Below are 21,840 nucleotides of genomic sequence, written 5' to 3'. Positions count from 1 at the left end.
TGCAGCACATTTATTTTCACCTGGACTGTAACAGAATGGAAGAAATACTCATTTTCTTGTGGCTTTCTTCTTAACTTTGCCACATTTTTCATTCCTGAATTCTCCAGAGCTAACGTAATACGATCTTGAAAATGTACACCAGAATTTCATCAAGTGAGGCTCTCAGGAGCCCGTGCAGTAAATTGCCAGTGAGCTAATCGATAACCCACTTTCCATGAAGAGTCCCCAATCCCTCCTCTCCACCAGGGCTGCCAAGCAACCGGCCATGCCACTGCCTTCCCAGGGCCAGCACTAATTGCTGCTTGCACAAAGCCTGGGGCAATCTTAGCCAGGTGATCCATTAGCTGGAAACAGGTTCAAAAGGAGTTGGGGGGGGTGGAGGGACATCAGGGTAACGAGATTAAACAGCACAAAAGTGATTTAAAGGGGAAAAGGCAGCTTCAATTCGTATGTGAAAGAGATACAGAGAACTTAATGCAGGAAGATGGCTGAGGGCTCTCTGAGTCACACAGGCTCAGTCATAGGCTGGGGTGGGAAACCCCATGGGTCCCCAGTAAAGAATAAGAGTCCTGCTTCGGACTTCCCAGGAGCCCAAATCCTTGGGGGCCAAGGGACAAGTGTGAGTATTTCTGAGGTCTGGTCATTTCCATGGTGACCACAGGCCCATGAATGCACACCTACAGCAGGCAGGAAGATGAACACGGCTCTCTGAGCTGCGTGAGCAGATGTGAGCAGTTTTAAAAGTGGCGACAAATCCTCCCTTACGGCACTGGGTCACGTCTAGCAAAGGCCACAGTTTGGGAACTCAAGGCTGGCAATGAACTCAAGGCTGGCGATGAACGCTACCAGACATAGAACATGTGCTCAGGCTGAGTATTTTATAACAGAGACTGCTTTTAGCCTCGTCAGTAACTGTGAGAGCAGCTGACATCCCATTTTACAGAAGGGGAAGCTGAGGCAGGAGAGCTGAGTGGATTGCTCTAACAGCATCACTACATGTGAAGAAAGCCAGGGTTAGAACCCAGATCCCTGGCTCCAACACCCAATTCCCTTAGCCACTCCATTCTGAAGCCTCCAGAATCCAAAACTGAATGTTTGCCCCAAGGAGAGAGAGACAGGAGTCCTCCACCCTTACAGCTAAAGTTTGGGTCTCCAACGGACGACAAAGGGCCACGTGTCGGAGGTTTGGTCACCAGCCTGATGGGATTGGGACATGGTGGAACCTTTAGAAGGTGGGGCCTAGTGGGAGGGAGTGAGGTCACTGGGGCATTAGGACCCCAGCCTTTTCCTCTCTCTTCACTTGCCAGCCACCATGAGGGGAGCCGCTCTGCTGCACCCACGATGTGCTCCCTCACCACTGGCCCAGAAGCCACAGAGCCAGCCATGGACTGACCTTTTGTGCTGACTCTCAGGTATGTTGTCATAGTGATGGGACACTGAGTGACACACTTAGAAACGACAGTGTGGGAAGACCTGACACCCTCCAACTACTTCACAGGAGAGCGAAAGTTCCAGTGAAACAAGTGTTGAAAAGCCAAGCGCTCCTTTAAAAGTACTGCCACAGCCTCTCACCTGCTTCCCGTGAGGGTTGCTTCCTTCCAGCTCTGCTCCTTGCTGCCAGGCACAAATCTGGCATCTGCTTCAAACTCCACTGGGATGCGGTGTGGGTGCTGGGCCAGGCCCGTGAGGCTCCTGTTGCCTCTGCCTACCCACACGACTGGCAGGTGCTTCACACCTGGCTGCCCTGCCCTGCAACTGGTCTTGGATGCCCCCTGCCCTCTGTTACAAGGCAAACACCTGCTCGTCCTTGGGCTCTGATGAAGGGTCAACCCTGGTCTTCTGACGCCCCCTTGTATACTCCCCATTCCACTCACCCACACCTGTACTGCGCCGTTTGTCACATAAGTTTAGGCTTTTTGTTTGCACAATTGTCACCCTGCTACTCCTGAGACCGAGTCTGGGTCTCATTGGGTTTTACATCTGTAGCATGTAACCCAGGTTTGGAGCACATGTTAGCAACTGCACAAATGTCTGACCAATGACTACCTGAACGGATGGCTAGAAGACATCACGGGGGTCTTTCTCCTTAGCACATTCTCCCAAGTGTTTCAAATGCTATTTTATTTTTGCATGCCTTAGAGCAGGAAGGAGGTGGGGGGTTACTGTTCAGTGGGTCCAGAGTTCCAGTGTGGGAGAATGACAGCGTCCTAGAGACAGATGGTGGTGACAGTGGCACAGTGATCTCCATACACTCAGACCCACACAACTGAACACTGAAGAACGGCTAAACTGGTGAGTTTTATGTTGTGTGTTTTTTATTTTACCACAATTTTTTTAAAAAGTCACTTAGAAAAAAAGACCATCAACACACTGCTGAAGAAAGGGACAAACCCAGAATCTGTCGTGGAAAAGACTAAAGGAGCAAAACAAGAACCACAGTCAGGAGACACACTCTGTTCCTTTAACACAGCCCAAACCCATTGGGGAGGCTTGAAAACTCTGATCTCCTGGCTCAGTGCTCCAAGCATTTGGAGTGTAGGATTAAGTAGCTCAAGGCTTTGACGCACAGGTCTTCCCCTGGAACAAAGCAGGAGCACTGAGGGCCGCCCACTGTGTGATGCCCTCGGCCCAGACCCATCCCTAGCTCACACCCAGGACAGCTCCGCCAGCCCTACCACCTGGCCATGTCCCCTACCTTCAGTCCGCTCTGTCCTAGGGGAAGCCAGTCCTCGCCAACCCTGTACCCACTTTTCCTCCCTCTGAACCAAAAGCTATGACACACAGACCACATCTTTCATCTCCTCAGCTGAAAACGTGGGGCTCAGGGCCATCACACTGAGGGAAATGCAGGTCTGGAGGCTGGGGAGAGCACTTTTCTCCTGGTCTCATTTGAGGGCTGTTTGCTAATCAGAAACAGACCTAAACTGCCATCAGCAGTCTCCATCCCCAAGTGACAGGAGACACACACATCCCAGGACAAATAAAATCAAAACCAAAAGGCATAAAGAAAAAACGATTAAAAAAATAATAAAGGAAAGAACACTACTCCTTCATTTTGTGTGTAGTGGGGTAACGGGTCCATGTGCTTCACTCACTCCACAGAGACAAGGATGCTGGGAAGTCGCCTGTCTCCACAATCTGCTCCATGGGTCAGATTATCAGTGCACACCATGTACACTGTCAGGGGAAATGCCTCACCACAGCCTTCGCAAGTTCAGCGCTCTGTGATCCAGCCCCTAAAAAGACTTCTATGTAGGTTTACTTGGCAACGCTCCTTCATGAAGAGATTGTGCTGTCCTAGAAGGAACTAGACAATAAAGACAAAATTGTCTTTTTTTAAAAAAGGGGAAGCCAGGCGCTGATGGCTCTCACCTGTAATCCTAGATACTCAGGAGGCAGAGATCAGGAGGATTGCAGTTCGAAGCCAGCCCGGGCAAAAAGTTCTTGTGACCCTATCTCAAAAAAAAAAACCTTCACAAGAAAGGGCTGGTAGACTGGCTCAAGGTGAAGGGCCTGAGTTCAAGCCTCAGTACCAAAAAAAATTAAAAGGAATGGCCACATTGTGTGTCTATAACAAATAGCAGCGTAAGGCTCCGTAGGGCTCTCTGCAAATCTAACTCACCAAAGCACCGGAGGATGGTAAGAGCTTTGTGCCAGGTTATGTTCAGACGCAAACATAAACTGCAAATTCACAGAAAGAATTACCTAAGGTCAGAAGCCCATCGCCGGTCCCCCACCCTGTCAGCCCCTTCCTTCTACTGCAGCCAAAGGCTCAGCTCATCGGAGGAGCTGGCTCGCCGGGAACATTTACACTGAGTGTCCGAGAGCTGGCCTGGGAGCCCTGCCTACCTGAGGCCTTGGACAGAGTGGCTAACAGATGATCTCTCAGGACCTTCAGTGCCTTCTATCCCTTCAACTCCAGGTCCACTGTCAAGGGTGCACTGGCCTCTGCGGCTCAGAAAGGGAAAGAAAGAAATCCAGTCTGGACCCCACAGATGCATCTTTCCAGAGCTTCTGTGGACCCTCCATGCAATATGAGTGGACTTCCTCGCAAGTGCTGGTCTGACCTCCACAGGCCTGCTTCTATTTCTCCCCATGCAAATGTTTTGGGAAAAAATGCCAATGGCTCATGGGGAACAAACACTCAGCAAAATTTCTCAGGCTAAAGTTTCACGACCTCTAAATAAGGCGTGCTTCTACACCAGGGCTCTTCTTGGTTGTAGCCAGAGAGGAAACGATGAGAAACGGAATGAATGAGCTGGGCCTGGTGGCACATGCCAAGGAAGGAGGATCTCGATTTCAAGGCCAGCCTGGACTACAGAGTAAGACCCTGTCTCAAACACAAGAAAGAAAAGAAAAGAAATGGAGGAGGGGAGAGCCTTTTTAATAAATTAAGTATGATAAGAGAGGCCTCACATGGTGGCCTCTTGGTTGTCTTTTAATGGCGATTGGATTCAGCGACTTTCTACATCTTATCACAAAGTTACATCTCTGACCTCCTTTGTACTTGCCCCCCCTTTTGCATGCCAGGCTGGTGCTCTGCCACTAAACACCCAGTCCCTTTAGTTTTTGTTGGTTTTTTTTCCCCCTTAAATCATGAATTTTCAGACCCTCAAACAATGGCCAAAAGATCTTGGCCTTTGGCTGCCATTGCTCCATCGAAATAAGCAGGCGGTCCTGTCTCCTATCTCCCTCCCCTCTTCCACGTCCCCTCTTCTGCTCTTCTGAGCCCACATCACCAGTTCAGCTAAATAATCCCACGTGACCATGTTTGCAGCACAGGGGGCCCAATGGCCCTCAAAGTGAACAAGCCTCAACAGTGGGCCCTAAGACCTGGAAAGGAAGTGAGTAGTAACCTTCCAACAATCCTGTCTCTGACCTGCACTCATTTTTGGAGAAACTAAAGTACATCACACAGAGTTCATCCTCTCTCAAAGAAAAAGTGAATCTGCACCTGGTGCTTTGTAATGCACCCACGTCTCCTCTGGATCTGTTCGCATACAATATGCACACGGATTTTAGTTATATTCCAAAAATATATGAAGACGAGGTTTGTATCATTGCATTGCTGACACAGGTGGTGCACTTTACAAAGGCATCCCTACTAACTAAAGCGCAGCTCTTGGGATTTTCTGTACCTCCTTGTAGCACTGTCTGGCGTACAGTTCGTCCTATTGGCTTCCTTTCTCTGCTGCAGTGCACTGGAGGCTGGACGTGGAGACTCAGGAATGAAGTGGAATGAGTTGCCTTTCTCCTCTGGGTCACAGTGCAGAACCTGCCACACCTCAGCAGCATCTGAAAGTAGTTATTGTACCAAGACCAAAGCCCCAGCCCAGCTTTTCACCGGTGGGGGGGGTTAGCTGCAAAGGCAGCAAGAAATGGGCAAGGGATCCCCAAAAGAAACTCCCAACCAGTCAGAGATGCTGAGAAAGGATTGAAGGAACTCCCAAAAAAAAGCTTGATTGCCTGGCAGTCTCATGCCTGGCACCCTTGGTCCTGGGCAGAGCCTTGGGTGTGTCACCGATGGTAAAACCCCCCTCTCTAACCTGGGAAGTGTGAGATACCAAGAAAAGGCAGGTATTTCAGTAACCCGTGGAATCCTACAAGACTAGAAAGGCCTTCCCCCGAAAAAGGTGGGCAGGAGTCCTGGCCTCTGACCTGAGCTCACTGGTGACAGCAATGGAGGGTCCAGAGCCCCAGTTAGTGACTGGCAAAGAAGAAATGCTGTATAAAACAGTTGTTGAATTAAAAAGGGTTTCCTGGTCCTTGCTCCTTCTCTTTCTTTTGTCTGTTAAATGAAGTTAAATCAGCATCCCCACATCCAGCCCTAACATTCCTTAAGGGGTGCTGTGAGAAAGAAGGGGGGAGTGGCCAGTCCACCACAGTAACCTGAGAAAGCAGCTATGTAAATATTAACTTATCAGAGCTTTAAAAGGGTCCATTTGGTTGCACTCCAAAAAAGTCATATGTACAAAGTGTGTTGGCAAATGTGGAAAAGTGACACTGCCCAACAGTTCAATAAATCATTTTTTGGAGTTTACTGCAAAATGTGCTATGTAATTACAGCAGTGTATTAGTGACTGTTACACAGGGAACCACTGAATGTTCTGCTCTCCCAAACATTTATTTGCTGGCTTAATATGTTTACTCAGTGGTGATGACTGCCCGTGTAAAATTTGTTTTTTGGAGGTATCAGGATTTGAACTCGGAGCTTTGTGCTTGCTGAATAGGCATTCTACAGCTTGAGACCTTTTTGCTCTGGTTGTTTTGGAGACGGAGTCTTGCTTTTTTGCCCAGGCTGGCCTGGACTGCACTCCTCCTATTTATACTTCCCTCTGTAGCTGGGATGACAGGTGCACACCACCACGCCCAGCTTTTTTCTGTTGAGATAGGGTCTCATGAACATTTTTGCCAGGGTTGGCCTGAAACCATGATCCTCCCAAACTCAACTTCCCACGTAGCTGGGATTACAGCCATGTTCACCAGTGCCCTGCTTAAAAACTTTTCAAACTATCGTAGGCACAAATGAAACAGTACCTTGCACTGACTCCGCAGACGCTGTCCAGGGCAAACGCAAAGGGAGGAGCTGCCAGGCTCACCCCTCTTCTTAGAAGGCAAATGGAAGTAGGAAAACAAAGAGGAATGGGACCATCTCTGTAGGCCTCCTCTGCCTCCATTTCTGGAGGGTCTGCAGTGAGTCATATGGGGCAGCGGCAGGGCAAGAAGGGCCACACAGCAGGAAGGTACAGGACCCCCGGCCCTGTCCATGCCTCCCGCAGGACCTTGATGCAGGCATCTAACCTCGCCACGACTCCTCACTGCTTAAGTGGGGACAGTAACAGGGCTGCCCACAGGCAGTCGTGAGGACCGTGGTGTGCATAGGTGCTCCGAAACACCTGGCAGTTGCTTCAAGAAATGTCACCACGGTCACCTGTCCTGGGCCACTGCTGCATGACCAGGCAGGCCACAGGGATCGCTCCCTCAGACAGCATTTTACAACACAGCTTCTAGATACTTTCCAGGAGGGTAGGGTAGGTAATTTTGCATAGCAATGTCATACAAATTGAAACTGACCTTCTTAACCATTTGCAGCATTTTATACATTTTATACATTTCCGTCACTGTACAACAGCCCACTCCCTCCACGTTTTTCCATCTTCTCGAACTCTTGGCAGCCTCCATTCTCCTGCCACCTGTGAATCGATGACTCTCTCTGTGTCATGTCGGAGCAATCACAGAATTTGTCCCTTTGTGACTGACTTACTTCACCCAGCATAATGTCTTCAGTCAGCATTCATGTGCAATGTGACAGAATATCTTTCCTTTTTAAGGCTACATAATATTCCACTGTATGGATATACCACATTTTAGGTAGCCCTCCATCTCTCCACAGTCACTTGGGGGGCCTCCATCGTGAATAAGGGTACTGTGAACATTGACACTGCTCCACCATCTTGATATATTTCATGGTATCATCCTTTATTAAAACCAACACGTACCTGTAATCCCAGCAGGCAGGAGGATTGAGAGTTCAAGGCCACATAGCTAGAGGCTGTCTCAAAAAAAAAAAAAAAAAAAAAAGCTAAGCCCATAAATCTTAAGAGTGTCATTTAACTTCTTGGGAAGGCACTGTGGTCACCGACACTGAATTTCCAAGGGCTCTGCAGATTCTCGAGGCTGATTCTGGTCTCTGGGCACACTCCTCACCTTCCTCACTCACTTCTGGTATCACCTCAGCCTCAACTCCGCTGCCACCTCGTAGCAACCCACCCCATCCCGCTGCACACCAGCCATGGCCGCCCTCGGAGCCGTGCGGTGGGTGGGAAGGAAGGGGAACGGCCACAGTGGCCATGATGCAGCAGCCTGAGGCTGTGGTGGCTGCTCTCCACGTGCCCAAATGCAGTCACCGCATCTGCACCAGTCCCATCCGCCAGGCCAGGAGGGACTCTGGGCAGAGCCGTGTCTTGGCTGTCATCCCACCTCCAGCACGCCTGACCCCACACTGCGCAGAGACACAGGCAGGCGGGTGGACGATGAGAAAGGAGAGAGGAGATGACCCAGGGCTGGACCACCATCTGCATGACTACAGGTTGCTTTGCTCTCCTACGAGGTGGCAGCTTGGGACAGGAGTTTGAATCCCTACTGTGTGCCAGACCAAAACTGCCTTGAAGAACATTATTATTCACACCATTTGCAAAGGAGGAAACTGAGGCAGAAGTTGGTTACCGCCTCCCCTAAGTGCACAGAGCACAGACTCAAATCCAGATGGCCGCACTCCAGAAAGCTCACTCCCAGCAGAACTGCAATGGGAGCTGGACCACCTGTAAGATTCTTCTGCGCCATTGCCCTGACATTACAAAGTACCGTGATAAGAAAGGAGAATCTGAGGTTCCCGGGGGTGAAGGTGGCGTGCGGTGTTGACGGCTCAGGTGCACACCCAAACCGACTGTCTTCCAGTGATCAGGCCCCAGAGATGCAAGAGAGGGTTCACAAAGTCCATGATCCTACTAAAAAGACACCCACGGGAGCTCTTAAATAGTGCCATGGACACCGCTGTGTTTCCTCCTGAAGAACTAGCATAACCCCGGTCAGTGTGGGGAGGACCATTCTCCTGCTTGTGCTTGGCCCTGAAAGACGAGACCCCCCACCTGCCACACCTCTCCCCTCACCTCTCTCTCCAAGGTAGTCAGAGTCTTTAACGGAGGTCCCTTTGCTTTTCAGACCCTCCTCATCCGGGCTGTGTCAGGTGCCACCATCTCACAAATGATGAGTGGTGCAGAACCAACGGCCAGATGAAGGGGAGATGAAAGTGTGAACATGGTGTGAGGCCCTGAGCCCGGTCCTTGCATACTGCAAAGTCACATAAGGAACCTAACCTACCCTCAAGGTGCTGGCATTAGGAGGGGCTTCCGTCAGGGGGGCAAAGCTCCCAGGAAATCTGTGCCTCTACAGAAGTGACCCTGAACCAGAAGCAGTGCTCACCACATCCTGACATCCCAGCCCGCAGCACAAGCTGACTGAGTGTCCCTGCTGGCTCTTAGTCACCCGGCACCTTGTGTTCTGTTCCAAATGGGCTGACACATTTGCCCCAGTCTCGGTCCAGCCAGCGATGATGAGTCTGCTCCCTGGACCACCTGGAGCCAGTCCACAAGCCTGCATGAGTGGTCCCATGTTCCTTTATTTGCAAGAGAAGTGACTGAGAGCAGTGGGCTAGCAAGAAACAGAGGGTCCCCAAACTCTGCAGCCCCTCAGTGCCTAGCCCAGGGTCTGCCACGGTGAGGGGCTGCCCTTGCTCTGGTGACCTCGCTCTTTCCTGGGACCAGGAGGCCCTGGCAGCGAGATGCATCACATCACTTCCAGGATGTCACCTCACCTGTCCGCACATCACAGTATCCTCTCCTCCAGCAGTGTCTCCCTCACCCCGGTGACATTCTCAGACACAGCAGTAGACAGGAGTTTGTTTTTCTCAAGAACCCTTGACAATTCACGTGTTCAAAAAGGAATTACTGTCTACTGGGTGCATGGTCCCCAAACGGACCACAGAACGGACCACTAACTGCACATGTGGCGGGGGCGTAGGGAGGAGACCCACGAGTGAAAGAGCTGGAGAAACAAATCCTGTGAACACTGCCACGGAGTCTCCAGGAGCACAAGGATCTCGGGTGGCCCCGAAGGCCTCCCGGTCCTCTTCATGTTACCTCTCTCCTGACCACCGTAAAGGGGCATCCCGAGCAACCACTGAGACTACAGGCCTGTAACACAGGTAAATGAGCACAAACTGTCACCGCAAAAGCCCACAACCCAGTGACCTCCTTCCCAAGTGGATGCCTGACACAGGAAGCATGGCCCCGTCAGGAGCATTAAAACCTGACCTCTGTATTATGTTTGCCACCCAACTGCAAAAAATGCTGGTAAAGCCACCGTGGGCACTGTTGTCTACTTCCTCCACCAGCAGGACCGTCGGCCATCCTCTGTGAATGGCCTTTCAGTTGCACTTCCCGCTTTATTAGCTGCCTTGACCTCCAATAAAAGCTTCGGCCTCACAACGTCTGCAACCTGAGACGGCATTGTCTCCATGTTGCCAACTGCACGCTGCCTTCGGGGCCCTCCAAAGCACGAACACACACACACGCCTGTGAGAAGCCCCCTTGGAAATTTCAGAATCACTGCATAAATTTCGGGGCAGAGAACAAGAGGAGAAATACAGAAAATGATGCCTGAGGACGCCATCCGCAAAAACTTCTTCAGAGGGCGCATTGTGCATAAGCCAAAACTCTGAGCCGGGAGTTGGCCCAGAGAACGCTGTCAGTGCTGAATTAATGGGTGTGCAGAGGACGTCATGAAGGATGAGTGACAAGCGGTGTTTCTCCAGCCCGATGTTCTGTGTTCTCAACTCCATTGGCTCCAGAGTCTCCACGTGCTCTGGGTGAGCACAAGTCAGAGGAAACTTTGCTTTTAATATCTGTGCTCCCAGAGTTGTGTTTAGGTGAAAACACAAAGAATGATACTCAAAGTAAGAGTTTGGGGACCGTTCCCCAGGAGCAGACACTGTAAAAAGTCAAGAGAGCTAGTGATGAGAGGAGAAAAATAAAATGGGTAATAACAGAATGGTCCCCGCTGAGCTGCAGACCTGGCCTGGCCTTCCCCTAAAACCAATTGCCTTTTGTTTCTCTAAGTCAGCTTTTGCATAGGAGCACAGAAGATGGAAAAGCAAACCCCTTATTAAAAAGCAGGGAGGGGGTCTGGAGGTGTGACCATGGTGGAGCATGTGCTTAGCATGCATGAGGCCTGGATCCCATCCCCTGCAAAAGAAAGCAAAGGAAGGAAGGAGAAGCAGAACAAAAGGGGAGAGCAAAGGAAAGGAGGGAGGGAGGGAGTATCGAGGGAGGGAGGGACCCTCGTTAGTCAATCTATGATGGCATTGGTGGTACCTTTGCCTGGATGGGTAACAAGTTTGCCCAGAGGTTCCCTGCATGGCAGCCCACGAAACAGCTTCAGGCTCACCATTCAGGCAGAAATACATGTAGGATTTTGTCATACATAGCCTTCCTGATGTGGGGCAAGAAACGGGATCCACAAAATCTCCAGGCCAGCTGAGAATAACTGAACTCACTTTATGGGTGTTTACTAAACAATTTACAAAACAGAAAAAAAAAATCTCAGGGCCTCTCCCCAGCTTTGCAGGGATGCACAGGCTTGGGAGCAGTTCTGATACCACCATCTCCCATCCTCCCCATCCTCTTGGTTTACAAAAGAGAAATATGCCCGGCACACGTGAGGCCCTGGGTCCACTATCCAGCACCATGACCGAAAAGGAAAGGTGGGGGACACACATGTGCACACGGGCCAGACAGGTGACTTCCCCAAGATCACAACATTAACTATGCTGAAGATCAAATTATACCTGTTTCCCCAGATCTCAGGACAGTCCTTTATCCCCTAAACTCCTGGGATACCTCTGATATTTATGCCCCTCCCCACCTCTCCCTGTCTTTCTCATCCTTCTTGTAACTCATTCCTCCCTTCCTCCCCTAACTCGTTCCTCTCCTTCTCCTCCCATCTGTCCCTCAGCCCTGAACGCCATGCTACCCAGCTGCGTGGAGGACAAGTAAGGTCAGCTCCCAGCATGGGACCACAGGAAAGACACTCAGGAGCACCTGTTCGACTGCCTGCTCAGGACTCAGGACGGAAAGGCACACAACTAAGCCAGGAGACAGTTTTTCTAAACTAGAGGGGATTGCTAGTTGTTTGCCTGAATCGGACAGTCTATTTTCTGCATAACCTTCTGGCTAGACAGTCAACAACTTTTGATTGTTGCTCTTTTTATTTTGGGCTTCTACTCAGTTAATCCACCAGTCTCCCTCAGTTAGATGGAGCAGGCTGGGAGACAGCAGTTAAAGCCCTAAAGAAAGCGACCACTGTAAACAAGTGTTTCTTGGGAAGGCATCTCTGTTCGTCATGGCTAAAAAAAAAACAACATTCGAGCTTCCTTAGGTTACCATAGAAAAACAATTCCTCAGCTATCAATTACAGAGCGTAGGCATCACTCAGATGACATAAAAGAATCATTATACCAAATTTATATTTGTCACCTCTGTGGTGCAAAAGCAGAGTCTACTTATTATTTATAGTGCTTTCAAACAAAAAAATAATTAGCAATTTTGTGCATAAGAACTCTCGAAGATTCGAGAAGCGTGCTGGGTGGGGGCTAAGCCTTCTCCTAAGAGCCTTCTGTGGCCCCCAACGGCATCGAACAGAAACTCCAGTGCATGGAAAAGAGGAGTAACAAGGCCCCGTGGTGCCGCTGGGGCTGTGATGCTGAGAAGCATTCGGGAACAGTTGTGCTTATCCAGAGACCTCGTGCTGCCCCCAGGGCCTTGGGATCTGCGGACCCAAACAGCACCGTTCACACGCAGCCTCCCTTGACACTGGACTTCACAAGAGCCCTCCCTCCCGGGCTGCAGGGTCCTCGCTGGACACACAGAAACTGTGAGTCGCTCCAGGGCAGGATATTAACCTTTCTCATATTTTGGCTTACAACCTGACATAGCACTGTATTTACTGGAAATGTTTATTGGCTTATGAATATAAAAATAATGATAAATAAAATGTTATCAAACTGAACCCATGACACATTTTTAAAATTATATAGTCACCAAGCAGGGTTTATTATGGGAATGCAAGGATGGCTCAATGTCAGGAAATCACTGATAATAATTTGCAATATTTGGCAAATATTTATAGATCTAAGGAGAAAAATCTTGTGACCATCTCCTTAAATACTGAAAGCACTTAGTGAACTATACCATCCACTCCTGATTTGAAAACACCAAATAAAATAGGTACTAGAGGCACCTCCTTAGCTTGTAAAAATACAGACAGTAATCCACAGCCAAAATCCCACATATTAGGGAAAAAAACCAATACACATTCTCACTACATCACTACCACTTAACATTGTCTAGAAGTTTTAACCAATGTTAAAAACAAGGGAAAACAAAGACATAAAACCAGCAAAGGAAGAGAGTAGTGACATTTCCATCTGAAGATAATTTCTTAAATGAAGAGTACAATTGTTTCTCAAAAAACCCCAATGAATCTGTTAGTGGAATTTCAGTAAGGTGATGATAGGATATAAAACTGACACATAAGTCAGTATCCTTCACCTATATAATTATCAACTAAAGGAGACTCCGTACTACCAACAAAAGCCTCAGTGAGAAATGTGCACCGCCTCCATGAGGAATCCCTTAAAGAAGTAGCTGAAGTGGGGTACACACCTGTAGCCCCAGACCTTGGGAGGCTGAAGTAGGAGGACTGGCCAGCCTGAACTACAAAGCAAGACTCCGTCTTAAATACGAAGTTTTTTTGATCGCTGAAAGGTAAATGTTGTTCAAACGGAAAGCCATGCCAGTATCTTGGGGAAGATTCAACTTTGTAAAATCCCAACCATCCTTCCAGGTTGATATGTAATAAATACATAAATTAACACAGTATCAATTTTAAAAAAGTGTTTTTCTGGAGGATGGCAAGTTGAGTATAAAGTTGATATGGAGGGTGGGCAGGAAAGAGTAAGCAGATTTGGAGGAGAGAGGGCTGTAGCCGACATGAAAACCCTCTAGAAGGCCGCCATAACTCAAATGGAGCGGAACCAGTACACGAGGAGAGGCATAAATAAGAACATACCGGAAGACCCAGGAACAGACCCAAATGCAGATCTGGCTTCTGCGACTGGCGGTTGCTTTCTTTTCTTACATGGCCAAAGCACATTACATAAGGTTGGCATCTTAAGTCAGGGGAAGATGGATGTTTTAATAAAGGGTGTGAGGACAACTGGGTAGGTCTTTACAAGATAAAATTGATCCATCCCTTTCATTATACACCCCAAAACCTCCCAACGGATACAGAAGAAAACAGTGAACTGCCACATGGAAATGCCAGGCAGACGCCTTTCTAACCACGACGCCAAACCCAGTTTTCCCAGGTGTGTTCAAGACACAAGCAAGCAGGATGATGGGCAGAAACTGACCCGATATTTTGGTAAACAATACAAATGTGATTTAGGAACACAGATGTAGTTCTAGTTCTTTTGCACCTGTACAAGTGTATTTAAAGATAAGATCAGGCCAGGCACTGGTGGCTCATGCCTATAATCCTAGCTACTCAGGAGGCAGAGATCAGGAGGATCGTGGTTCAAGGCCAGCCCCAGCGAATAGTTCGTGAGACCCTGTCTCAAAAAAACCCATCACCAAAAGGGCTGGTGGGGTTTCTCAAGGTGTAAACCCTGAGTTCAAACCCCAGTACCGAAAAAAAAAAGGTTAAGACAGGTCAGATGGGTGCAGATAACTGCAGTGACCAACAGGGCGCACGGGAAGGTGAGGGAAAGGAAAGGAAAGACACTATGAACACACAGTGGCAAAAGGACATTTGTTGTGCATTCCTGAAGAGACAGGGGACCCTCACAGATACCAGCCAACTTACAATCTTTGGAGCACAGAAGCGTGGGGCAGGCTGGCGCCCTACTGACGTGGCACCAAGTGTCAGGACAGGGTCTTGGGCCGGGCAGGGCTTTCTGTTCAGAAAGGACAGCGGTGTCTCACAGAGTGACAGAAGAAATAAGGAGATTCCTCCCCCACCTCCTACATTTCAGCCAAGAAAATGACTCAGCTCAGAGTTCTGTTCCCCACTCCCCACGCCCCCCAGGCCAGGCTGCCACTGTGAGCCCGGGGGTCTCTCATTCACTTGTACTGATAGTGACCCTTGAAGGATGGGGCAGGAGGAAAGTGAGCTGGCATTTCTGTTTCGTCTTTTTGTATCCTTAACCACCATGTTAAGCACCTGAAATTCCAGGATGAAGAAACCTGCTCATCTTTATTTTGCTATGTGAGATTCTGCGTGTGCACGTGCCTGGCACAGGAGGGCACAACCGTCAGCCCATTTGTTATCATTACTGTGACCACCACTGGTATTAGTTGATCATGCCAAAAAGCAACTGGCCGATGGCGTGGCCTAAGTTGTAATTCACTTCACAAACTGCCAGCCTCAGCCATCTATAAATCACATTTCCAATGCATTGATCCCGTCCACCGTGCGTGTGGAAGGAACGATTTCAGAGCAGGGAGTGTTGCAAAGTGAATTAAGTCACTACAGAAACTGACCACGCTGGCTCCACAATTAAAAGTCTGGTAGAATGAAAGATGGTCATTCCACAGCTCGCTAAGCTTTGAAGAAGATTAGCGCTCACATCTCTCGTGGAAACTCCTAAAGGGCTCAGAGAATTCTGATGATAACACTGCAGTGCACTCTGATTATCAGCTGTTCCTTTCTCTAGAACAAACACTTCCGAAACGAGAAAGACTCTAATGACGCCCTTTGAAAACAGCCATGTGTTCTTGGAGGAAGGAGATCTTAGCTAGAATTCCCTCGTAATTCACAAATATTTAAAATGCAATGTTGAGTTCATCTATTTGTATTTTGTGAAAGCTATATATTTTGTGAAGAGTGTATTTTTCTCACCCCTCTTTTGGAACTAGCAAAAGACAGAAATACATATTTATATCTCCCCGTCTAGACTTCCCTAGCGCTGGCTATTTCCAGCCCACGTTTGGTGTTTTTAACCCCAGGACACATTCCTTCTTTTCATCTCTGTGATCCCTGGCCACGTCTCTCAGGAAGCCTGGCTAATCTCACTGATATTTCTGGGCCATAAATGGACTGAGAACATGTGACTGAGACAGAAATCAGATAAGAACATAGTTCTGGTCCTTTCTTTCACATAAAAGAAGATTTTCTTTTATTGATATGGAAATGAATAGACGTCTGATAACCTTTGGCCAACCTGGAGGTTTCTGCTTCCTCATGGGAATTTGGGTTGATGTCAATTCAGAAGTTTTGTCCCAGATATGGAAATGACCTAGGTTAACTCAAAACCGAGAGGTTCATTCCTTGCCCTCTATTTCTGGCTTGGTGCCTTGAGTGCCTATAAAACAGGAAAGACATTCTGGACACTGGACATGAAATAGGTGCATATTTACACACAGGAACACTACAAAGGGTAACAGGACTGTCCCACTTCAAGTTCCAACAGTACACGACCGCATGGAGAGTGCTGCTATAAACCAGGTGAGCACTTTCTGCCAACTGAGGCGCAAATCTGTCCTCGCCCAGGCAAGGCGCTGCTAGGGAGGACATAGTTAGAGTCTCTTTAAGAGGTGTGTGAGCTTGCAGTTGTCACTTCTCCATTCCAGAGTCTAGAAATAGCCAAAGAAACCACTCGATGACCGGCTCTGCGTCCCCTCCAGAGCTTTCTCCAGAGAACTCAGGTTCCATCCATGGAGCACCCAACCCCATTCTCCTTCTCTCTGAGCTCTGCTCAGATCTGAGTCTATGGCCTCAGTTGACATCATCACCACACCCATTTACCCTGTTACATCCAGGTAGTATCACCTTCTGCAATGAAGCCCTGTCCTCCCATGGCCACACCTCCTGAGTGCTCAGCGACACCAGGGCCAGTCACTAATTTGGGAGACCGAATAAGTTCCAGCATCTGCTCACTCCTCCCTATCAACTGCCCCAAAGATAAAACCAGGGAAAAAGAAAAGGGCATGAAGCACGAATTCGCACAGTGGGAGTTCATGTGACAGTATGATATTTGAGAAATGTACTCATAAAATCAGAACCTGAACTTGGGTTATGTTGCATAAGAAAAGCACTAAATCCTACAAAACACAAATCTAACAGAATCTTCTGTGTGAATAATGCCAGCTTCCACACTTCCTCTATAGAATGAAGCACTTCCCAAGTCTTCACTTAGGTCATTCTTACGATATCCTAACATACTACATTCCTTTTCTTCCACTGGGACGTGAGTGGGAACATTAAAAAATAGGCAGAGAAAACAGACTTACTCAATGTCGCAAAATCCATCAGCAGGAAAAAGAACTAAAACCAATTCCATCCCAAAACAATTTGCCTTTGACGTTCACATGCCTGCCTAGGAGACGTTAATACCATGTAGTAGAAGTTAATACTGTATTTGAGAAAATATTCCCCAAATGCAGTTAAACATCTTAAGTGAATTACAAAGATGATTTTTGTTAATTATCCCTCAAAAACATGTCTTTATCTTCCAGACTCTGATTCTCCAGGACGAATTACATGTTGGAGCCACAAAGACATCTCTTGTTCTAATGAAATTTAACTCCTTCAGTGCCTGAGGGCAACAGAGGTCCACGTTTGCTCAAAAATCCTTCCTGGAGAAGAAAGGCCTTGTCTCCAAATCACACCACCCACCATGCATGCTACCCAATAACATGGCAACCACTAGGTTAAAATGCTAACACGTTAAAAGTGTAACAGGGACTGTACCTAATTAGAGGGGGGTATAAATGCTTCACGCACACACACCCCTAAAATTATTATTCCCAAAGATAAGCAGATTACTATTAAATTGAGGCCCCATGTCTCGTTGCTAACAGCGAGCTAACCCAGCGTGTCCTACGCCTGGAAAATCCCACACACTTGCTTGTACCTAACACCATGCTTCCCCGAGCTGCTTTACACAGAAAACACAGGCAATGGTGGTTCTGTGTGACACCCATGTGTGCACTCAAAGTGGCCCCTGGTGAGTGTGCCCATGGCTGACAGCTCTTCCCTGGTCACTGGAAGTTGGTGTGCAGCACTGAGGTTGGATACATCCAGTGCTTTTCTGGAGCCATCACCTCGCTCCAACCATATGATCAGTTTCCCAATGTCACTTCCATTTCGTTGTGTAAATAAATTGGCAAATATATTGTTACCTCCTATAATACTGTGAACGATTTTCCAGGAGCTTCAACAAAAACAAAACTCCCGGTTTGTGACATGACCCCTTAAATCAGTGTGGATGTGTTTGAGAGTCAACATTTGTCTCTTCTTCCTATAGGTTTTCCTTCCCCTCTTCCATTTTTATGAAAAAAAAATCTGCTTTTGTTTACTTTTGCATACCAATACCAAGAACCTATTAGGAGAATGGGTCCTTGGGACTATCCTGAAATATTTTGGTAAGTTATTAGGATTGCCAAAAATCATATGTTATAATTACTATCTTTAAGATCCAAGGTCCTTCAAATCTTTACCAGATGGTCTGGTCCCATTACACAACCTTAGAGCACCATACACTGCCATCTGCACAGCACTCAACATACATGTGACTAAACTATAAACTGTACATTGTATGATTGACATCTGTATCCTCCATTGGAACACAAAATGTATGTGGACAAGGTTTGTCCTGATGTGTACTTGTTATTTTCATTGCTGTGCCTGTCATTGAGGATGGAAATTAATGACTATTGCAAATGAGCAAAAGGGCAGATAAACGTATGGCTGCAAGAAGGTGTTATTAGCCTTCAAGGGTGAGAAAAGCTTTCAGACCCCTGAGATCTGTTCTTGGGGTGTCAGGCAGGTTTATCATGGAACTACAAAAATGGCAAAGTCACAACAATCCATGAGTTAATTATTCCTGAGATAAGTTCTGGATTCATAAAACCAGTTCTCCTGGTGGCAATTTCCCACACTTTAAATTTTTCAACAGCCTGTGGGTAGTTGTTTAATTTAACCCTTGTATGTAAAAACATCAGCGTGTGTTTGGATAAGCAGATGAGGCAAGCAGATGTAGTTATTCCTAAACTCTACTACTCAAAATCACAATATTTCACTTCAAAAGTCACAGAAATATCAACCAGAAAATGCCATGGAACTGTGCAGAAACCTGCAACGCAATCCACTGTTTTCTGGATATTTCTAACCACAGATAAAATCCCTTTGAAGTGGAAGAGTAAATATTATCATTTGATAGACTTGGACCCAACAGTGCAAATACAATTGCATTGTGTCACACTCAGGGGGCCCTGGGCGGTCCCAGCACGCGGGCTGGGTTGCTATGCAGGAATCAATATGCTTATTAGCTCAGAAGCAGCCAGGTCGTCGCGCTGCTCTTAGGGGCGACCCACCTCTTAATCCCCCTCAGACAGACACAGAATGCTAAGGTGTTGGGGAGGGGGCAGGTAGAATGGCTTGCCAGTGGTTTCTGCTTCTGTCATCCGGGGAAGGAGGAGCCCTAGGGGACCGCCAACTCCCCAGCACCAGCTTGCCCTGCCGCCCCTTCTGCAGAGCACGCCGGCTGCGCTCGCGGTGCGTGTGGAAAGATCCCGCGGGCAGCCCGTGTCCCCCAGGAAGGCCACCTGGGGGCGCGTGCCTGCAGGATTGGCGAGCCGGCTCCCCCGCCCGGGAGGGGACCCGCGCCCGCCCGCGCGCTCACCTTGGCCGGGAAGGGCCCGGGGAGCAGCAGCTTGAGCGCCTGCCTCTTGAGCTCCACCAGGCGGGCGTTGCAGTTCTCGCACCAGACGCCGCGGTCCGAGCCGGGGGAGGAGCCGCCGCCGCTGCCCGAGCCCGGGGAGCCGGTGCCGAAGCCTGGCGAGCCGCCCAGGGAGCCCGGCGAGCTGGTGCCGATGCCCGGGGAGGCGGGGCCCGGGGAGCCGGTGAAGGAGCTGGGGGACGAGGTGCCCGAGCCGGGGGACGGGGTCCCCGACGAGCCGAGCGCGGAGCCCGCGCCCTCGGGGGTGGGCCGGCTTCCCGCGCGCGACTCCTCGTACGCCTTGCGGTACCAGCTCTCGGGCGAGAAGGGCGCGGCGGGCTTGGTGGGCGAGCACACCTCGTTCACCTGCGGGGAGACGCCGGGGGTCAGGGCCGCGGGGCCGGGGGCGCCGTCCCGCCGCTCCCACGCTGCCCTCCATCTCCCTCCTTAACCGTCCTGAGCGAGTGCGCTCCGCGCGGGCGCCGGCGGACTCCCCCTCGGGTCCCGAGAAGGGCTTGCGGGACTGGGGGGGTCCACCGGTTGTGCAGGGAGATCCATAGATCCAACGCCCCGCGCCCCCACCCCAGCTAAAGCCCGGGCACAAGCTCCAGTCCCGGGGTGAGGACGGTCACTTGGTGGGCTTATTCTTCGGGGTACAGCCCTCCGATCCTGCAGGCATAGGACAGGCTCTCCCGGCTCCGGGGAAAGCATCTGAGGATGGGCAGGAAATTCCCGGGAAACACTCCCCTTGGGCTTAAGTCTGCCTGGAAGTGCAGGAATCCTGCAAAAGTTAAGGGTGCGGGGAAAGGAAGGGACGAAAGGACGGAAAAAATCCGGGAGCCAGAGGAACCGCAGACCCGCCCGGGCGCACGCACAGCCCGGTGGCCGCGGAGGCGCCCGGGCTGCGGGCCGCCGGCTCCGCGGGGCCGCCCTGCGCGGCGCAGGTCCCTGGGAAGGGGAGGACCATGCAGGGATGGATCTGGGAACGCGTCCCCGCGTCGTGCCCGCCAAAACTTACCCCGTATTTCTTGCCCCTGGTGGAGACCGCAAGCCTGTCTTTATTCCCAGCTAACGAATTCATGGTGGCTTTTCCGGAGGAGAGGATTTAAATGTTCCAACAACGCTACATCCACAAGGTCTGCCAACCCAGAAGCTTGCCCCGGTGGTGGGGGGCTGTCTCTTGGCCCTCGAGTCAAGATTTCTTAATTGGGGACTGGGGAGAATAAAAGCAAATGGACCCCAGAAGTAATAGCACCAGTTTGCAGAAGGGGTCGGAGTGGCTGGTTATTCTTCGCCTCCAATAATGCCTCTCGTCCTCTTCTGCCTCCGCCAGCCGCACGTTCGCTTTCCACGGTCACATCCACATCGTCGGCATTTTCCTGGGCCAAGTCAGTCCGTTCTCCTCCCGAGGGTCAAGAGGAACGCGCTGGGGACGCGGGGCAGCGGCGGGGACGCTGGGCGAGCCCTCGCCTCGCCGGGCCGGCGAGCCGGCTGCGGGAACTTGCCTCCTTCCCCGAGCTTGCGAACTGAGTTCAAAGAAATGCTCCCAAAATATAAAGATCCAGCTCGGGGAGGAGCCTCGGCGTGTCGCCGAGCCAATATGCGGCGGCCCGCTTCGCCTGACAGTTGCGCGAGGGCAGGAGAGGGGCGGCTCTGCGTGGCCAAGAGCCGCCCGCGGTCAGCGCGCGCGTGTGCGCCCGGGCGCAGCGCCGAGCCTCGGGAACCGCGGCCCCGCCGCCCCGGAGCCCGCCGCCCGCCAGCCACCGCCGCCGCCGCCGCGCCGGCCGGGATCCATGTTATGGCGCGGCGCTGCTGCCTGACATTGCGAGGCCGAGCCGGGGCGGGGTGGGGTCGTAAATCTCGCCGGCGGCGGGGAAGTTCCTGGCGCGGGGCCCGCGGCCGGGGCTCTGATGAAAGCCCGCTGCGCGAGCCGGAGCCCGGGGCAACGCGGCGCGAGAGTGGCCGGGGCAGGACGCAGACGCGGCGTCCCAGCCGCCCCCGCCCCCAAGAGCTTTCTCTTCCCGGCGAGGCTTGCAGGTCTGCCGCGGAAAGCCAATTGAGTCACAAACAAGTCCCCAAACAGGCCGGGGCCTCCCCCCCGCCCTTTGTTCTCCCAGACCTGCCCTGCAACCCTTTTTGGAATTGCCCTACCCACCCGGGGCGGGCCGGGGGCCTCCCTCCCACCACAGCCCTGGACAGGGGCCTCCGCCCCCCGGTCCCCGCCCGCCGCGGCAGCCCGGATCCGCCGTGCGCAGAGCCCCGGGGCTGGCACAGGTGAGCCCAAGGACCCAGCGGGCCGCTGCCGGGCAGGGGAAACCGAGGGATCCGCCGCGCTGCACACGCGCAGCGAGAACGGCGCGGGCCCGGAGGGGGGTGTGGCGCGAGCCGGCCTTGGCCTCTCCTTGCCGAGGGTCTGTCCCCCCCCACCCCCGCTTCCACGCTTTTCTTCCCGCGCCTGGCGCCTGCGGAATCTCCAGAGCCCCCGTCATCGCACGATCCCCGCC

The 21,840-nt window shown here is 50.8% G+C and overlaps 1 protein-coding gene across 2 annotated transcripts in view; it reads right to left on the bottom strand.

The window, feature by feature from the left end:
- The window catches only part of Kif26b (kinesin family member 26B), a 402,766-nt gene extending 381,742 nt beyond the window's left edge, over positions 1-21,024 (bottom strand). For both annotated transcript variants that reach the window (XM_074048799.1, XM_074048798.1), the window contains exons 1-2: positions 20,355-21,024; positions 19,301-19,702 (exon numbers count right to left, since the gene is read on the bottom strand). In XM_074048799.1, the coding sequence (XP_073904900.1) occupies positions 19,301-19,702; positions 20,355-20,417 (465 nt within the window). In that variant the 5' untranslated portion in view covers positions 20,418-21,024. The remainder of the gene's footprint in view (positions 1-19,300; positions 19,703-20,354) is intronic.
- Between the last annotated feature and the right edge of the window lie 816 nt (positions 21,025-21,840).

This window comes from Castor canadensis, chromosome 11 (genome assembly GCF_047511655.1).
Source record: "Castor canadensis chromosome 11, mCasCan1.hap1v2, whole genome shotgun sequence".
In the NCBI taxonomy this organism is placed as follows: Eukaryota; Metazoa; Chordata; class Mammalia; order Rodentia; family Castoridae; genus Castor; species Castor canadensis.
The sequence above is the reverse complement of the archived record's forward strand: the minus strand, read 5'-3'. Positions and strand labels throughout refer to the sequence as shown.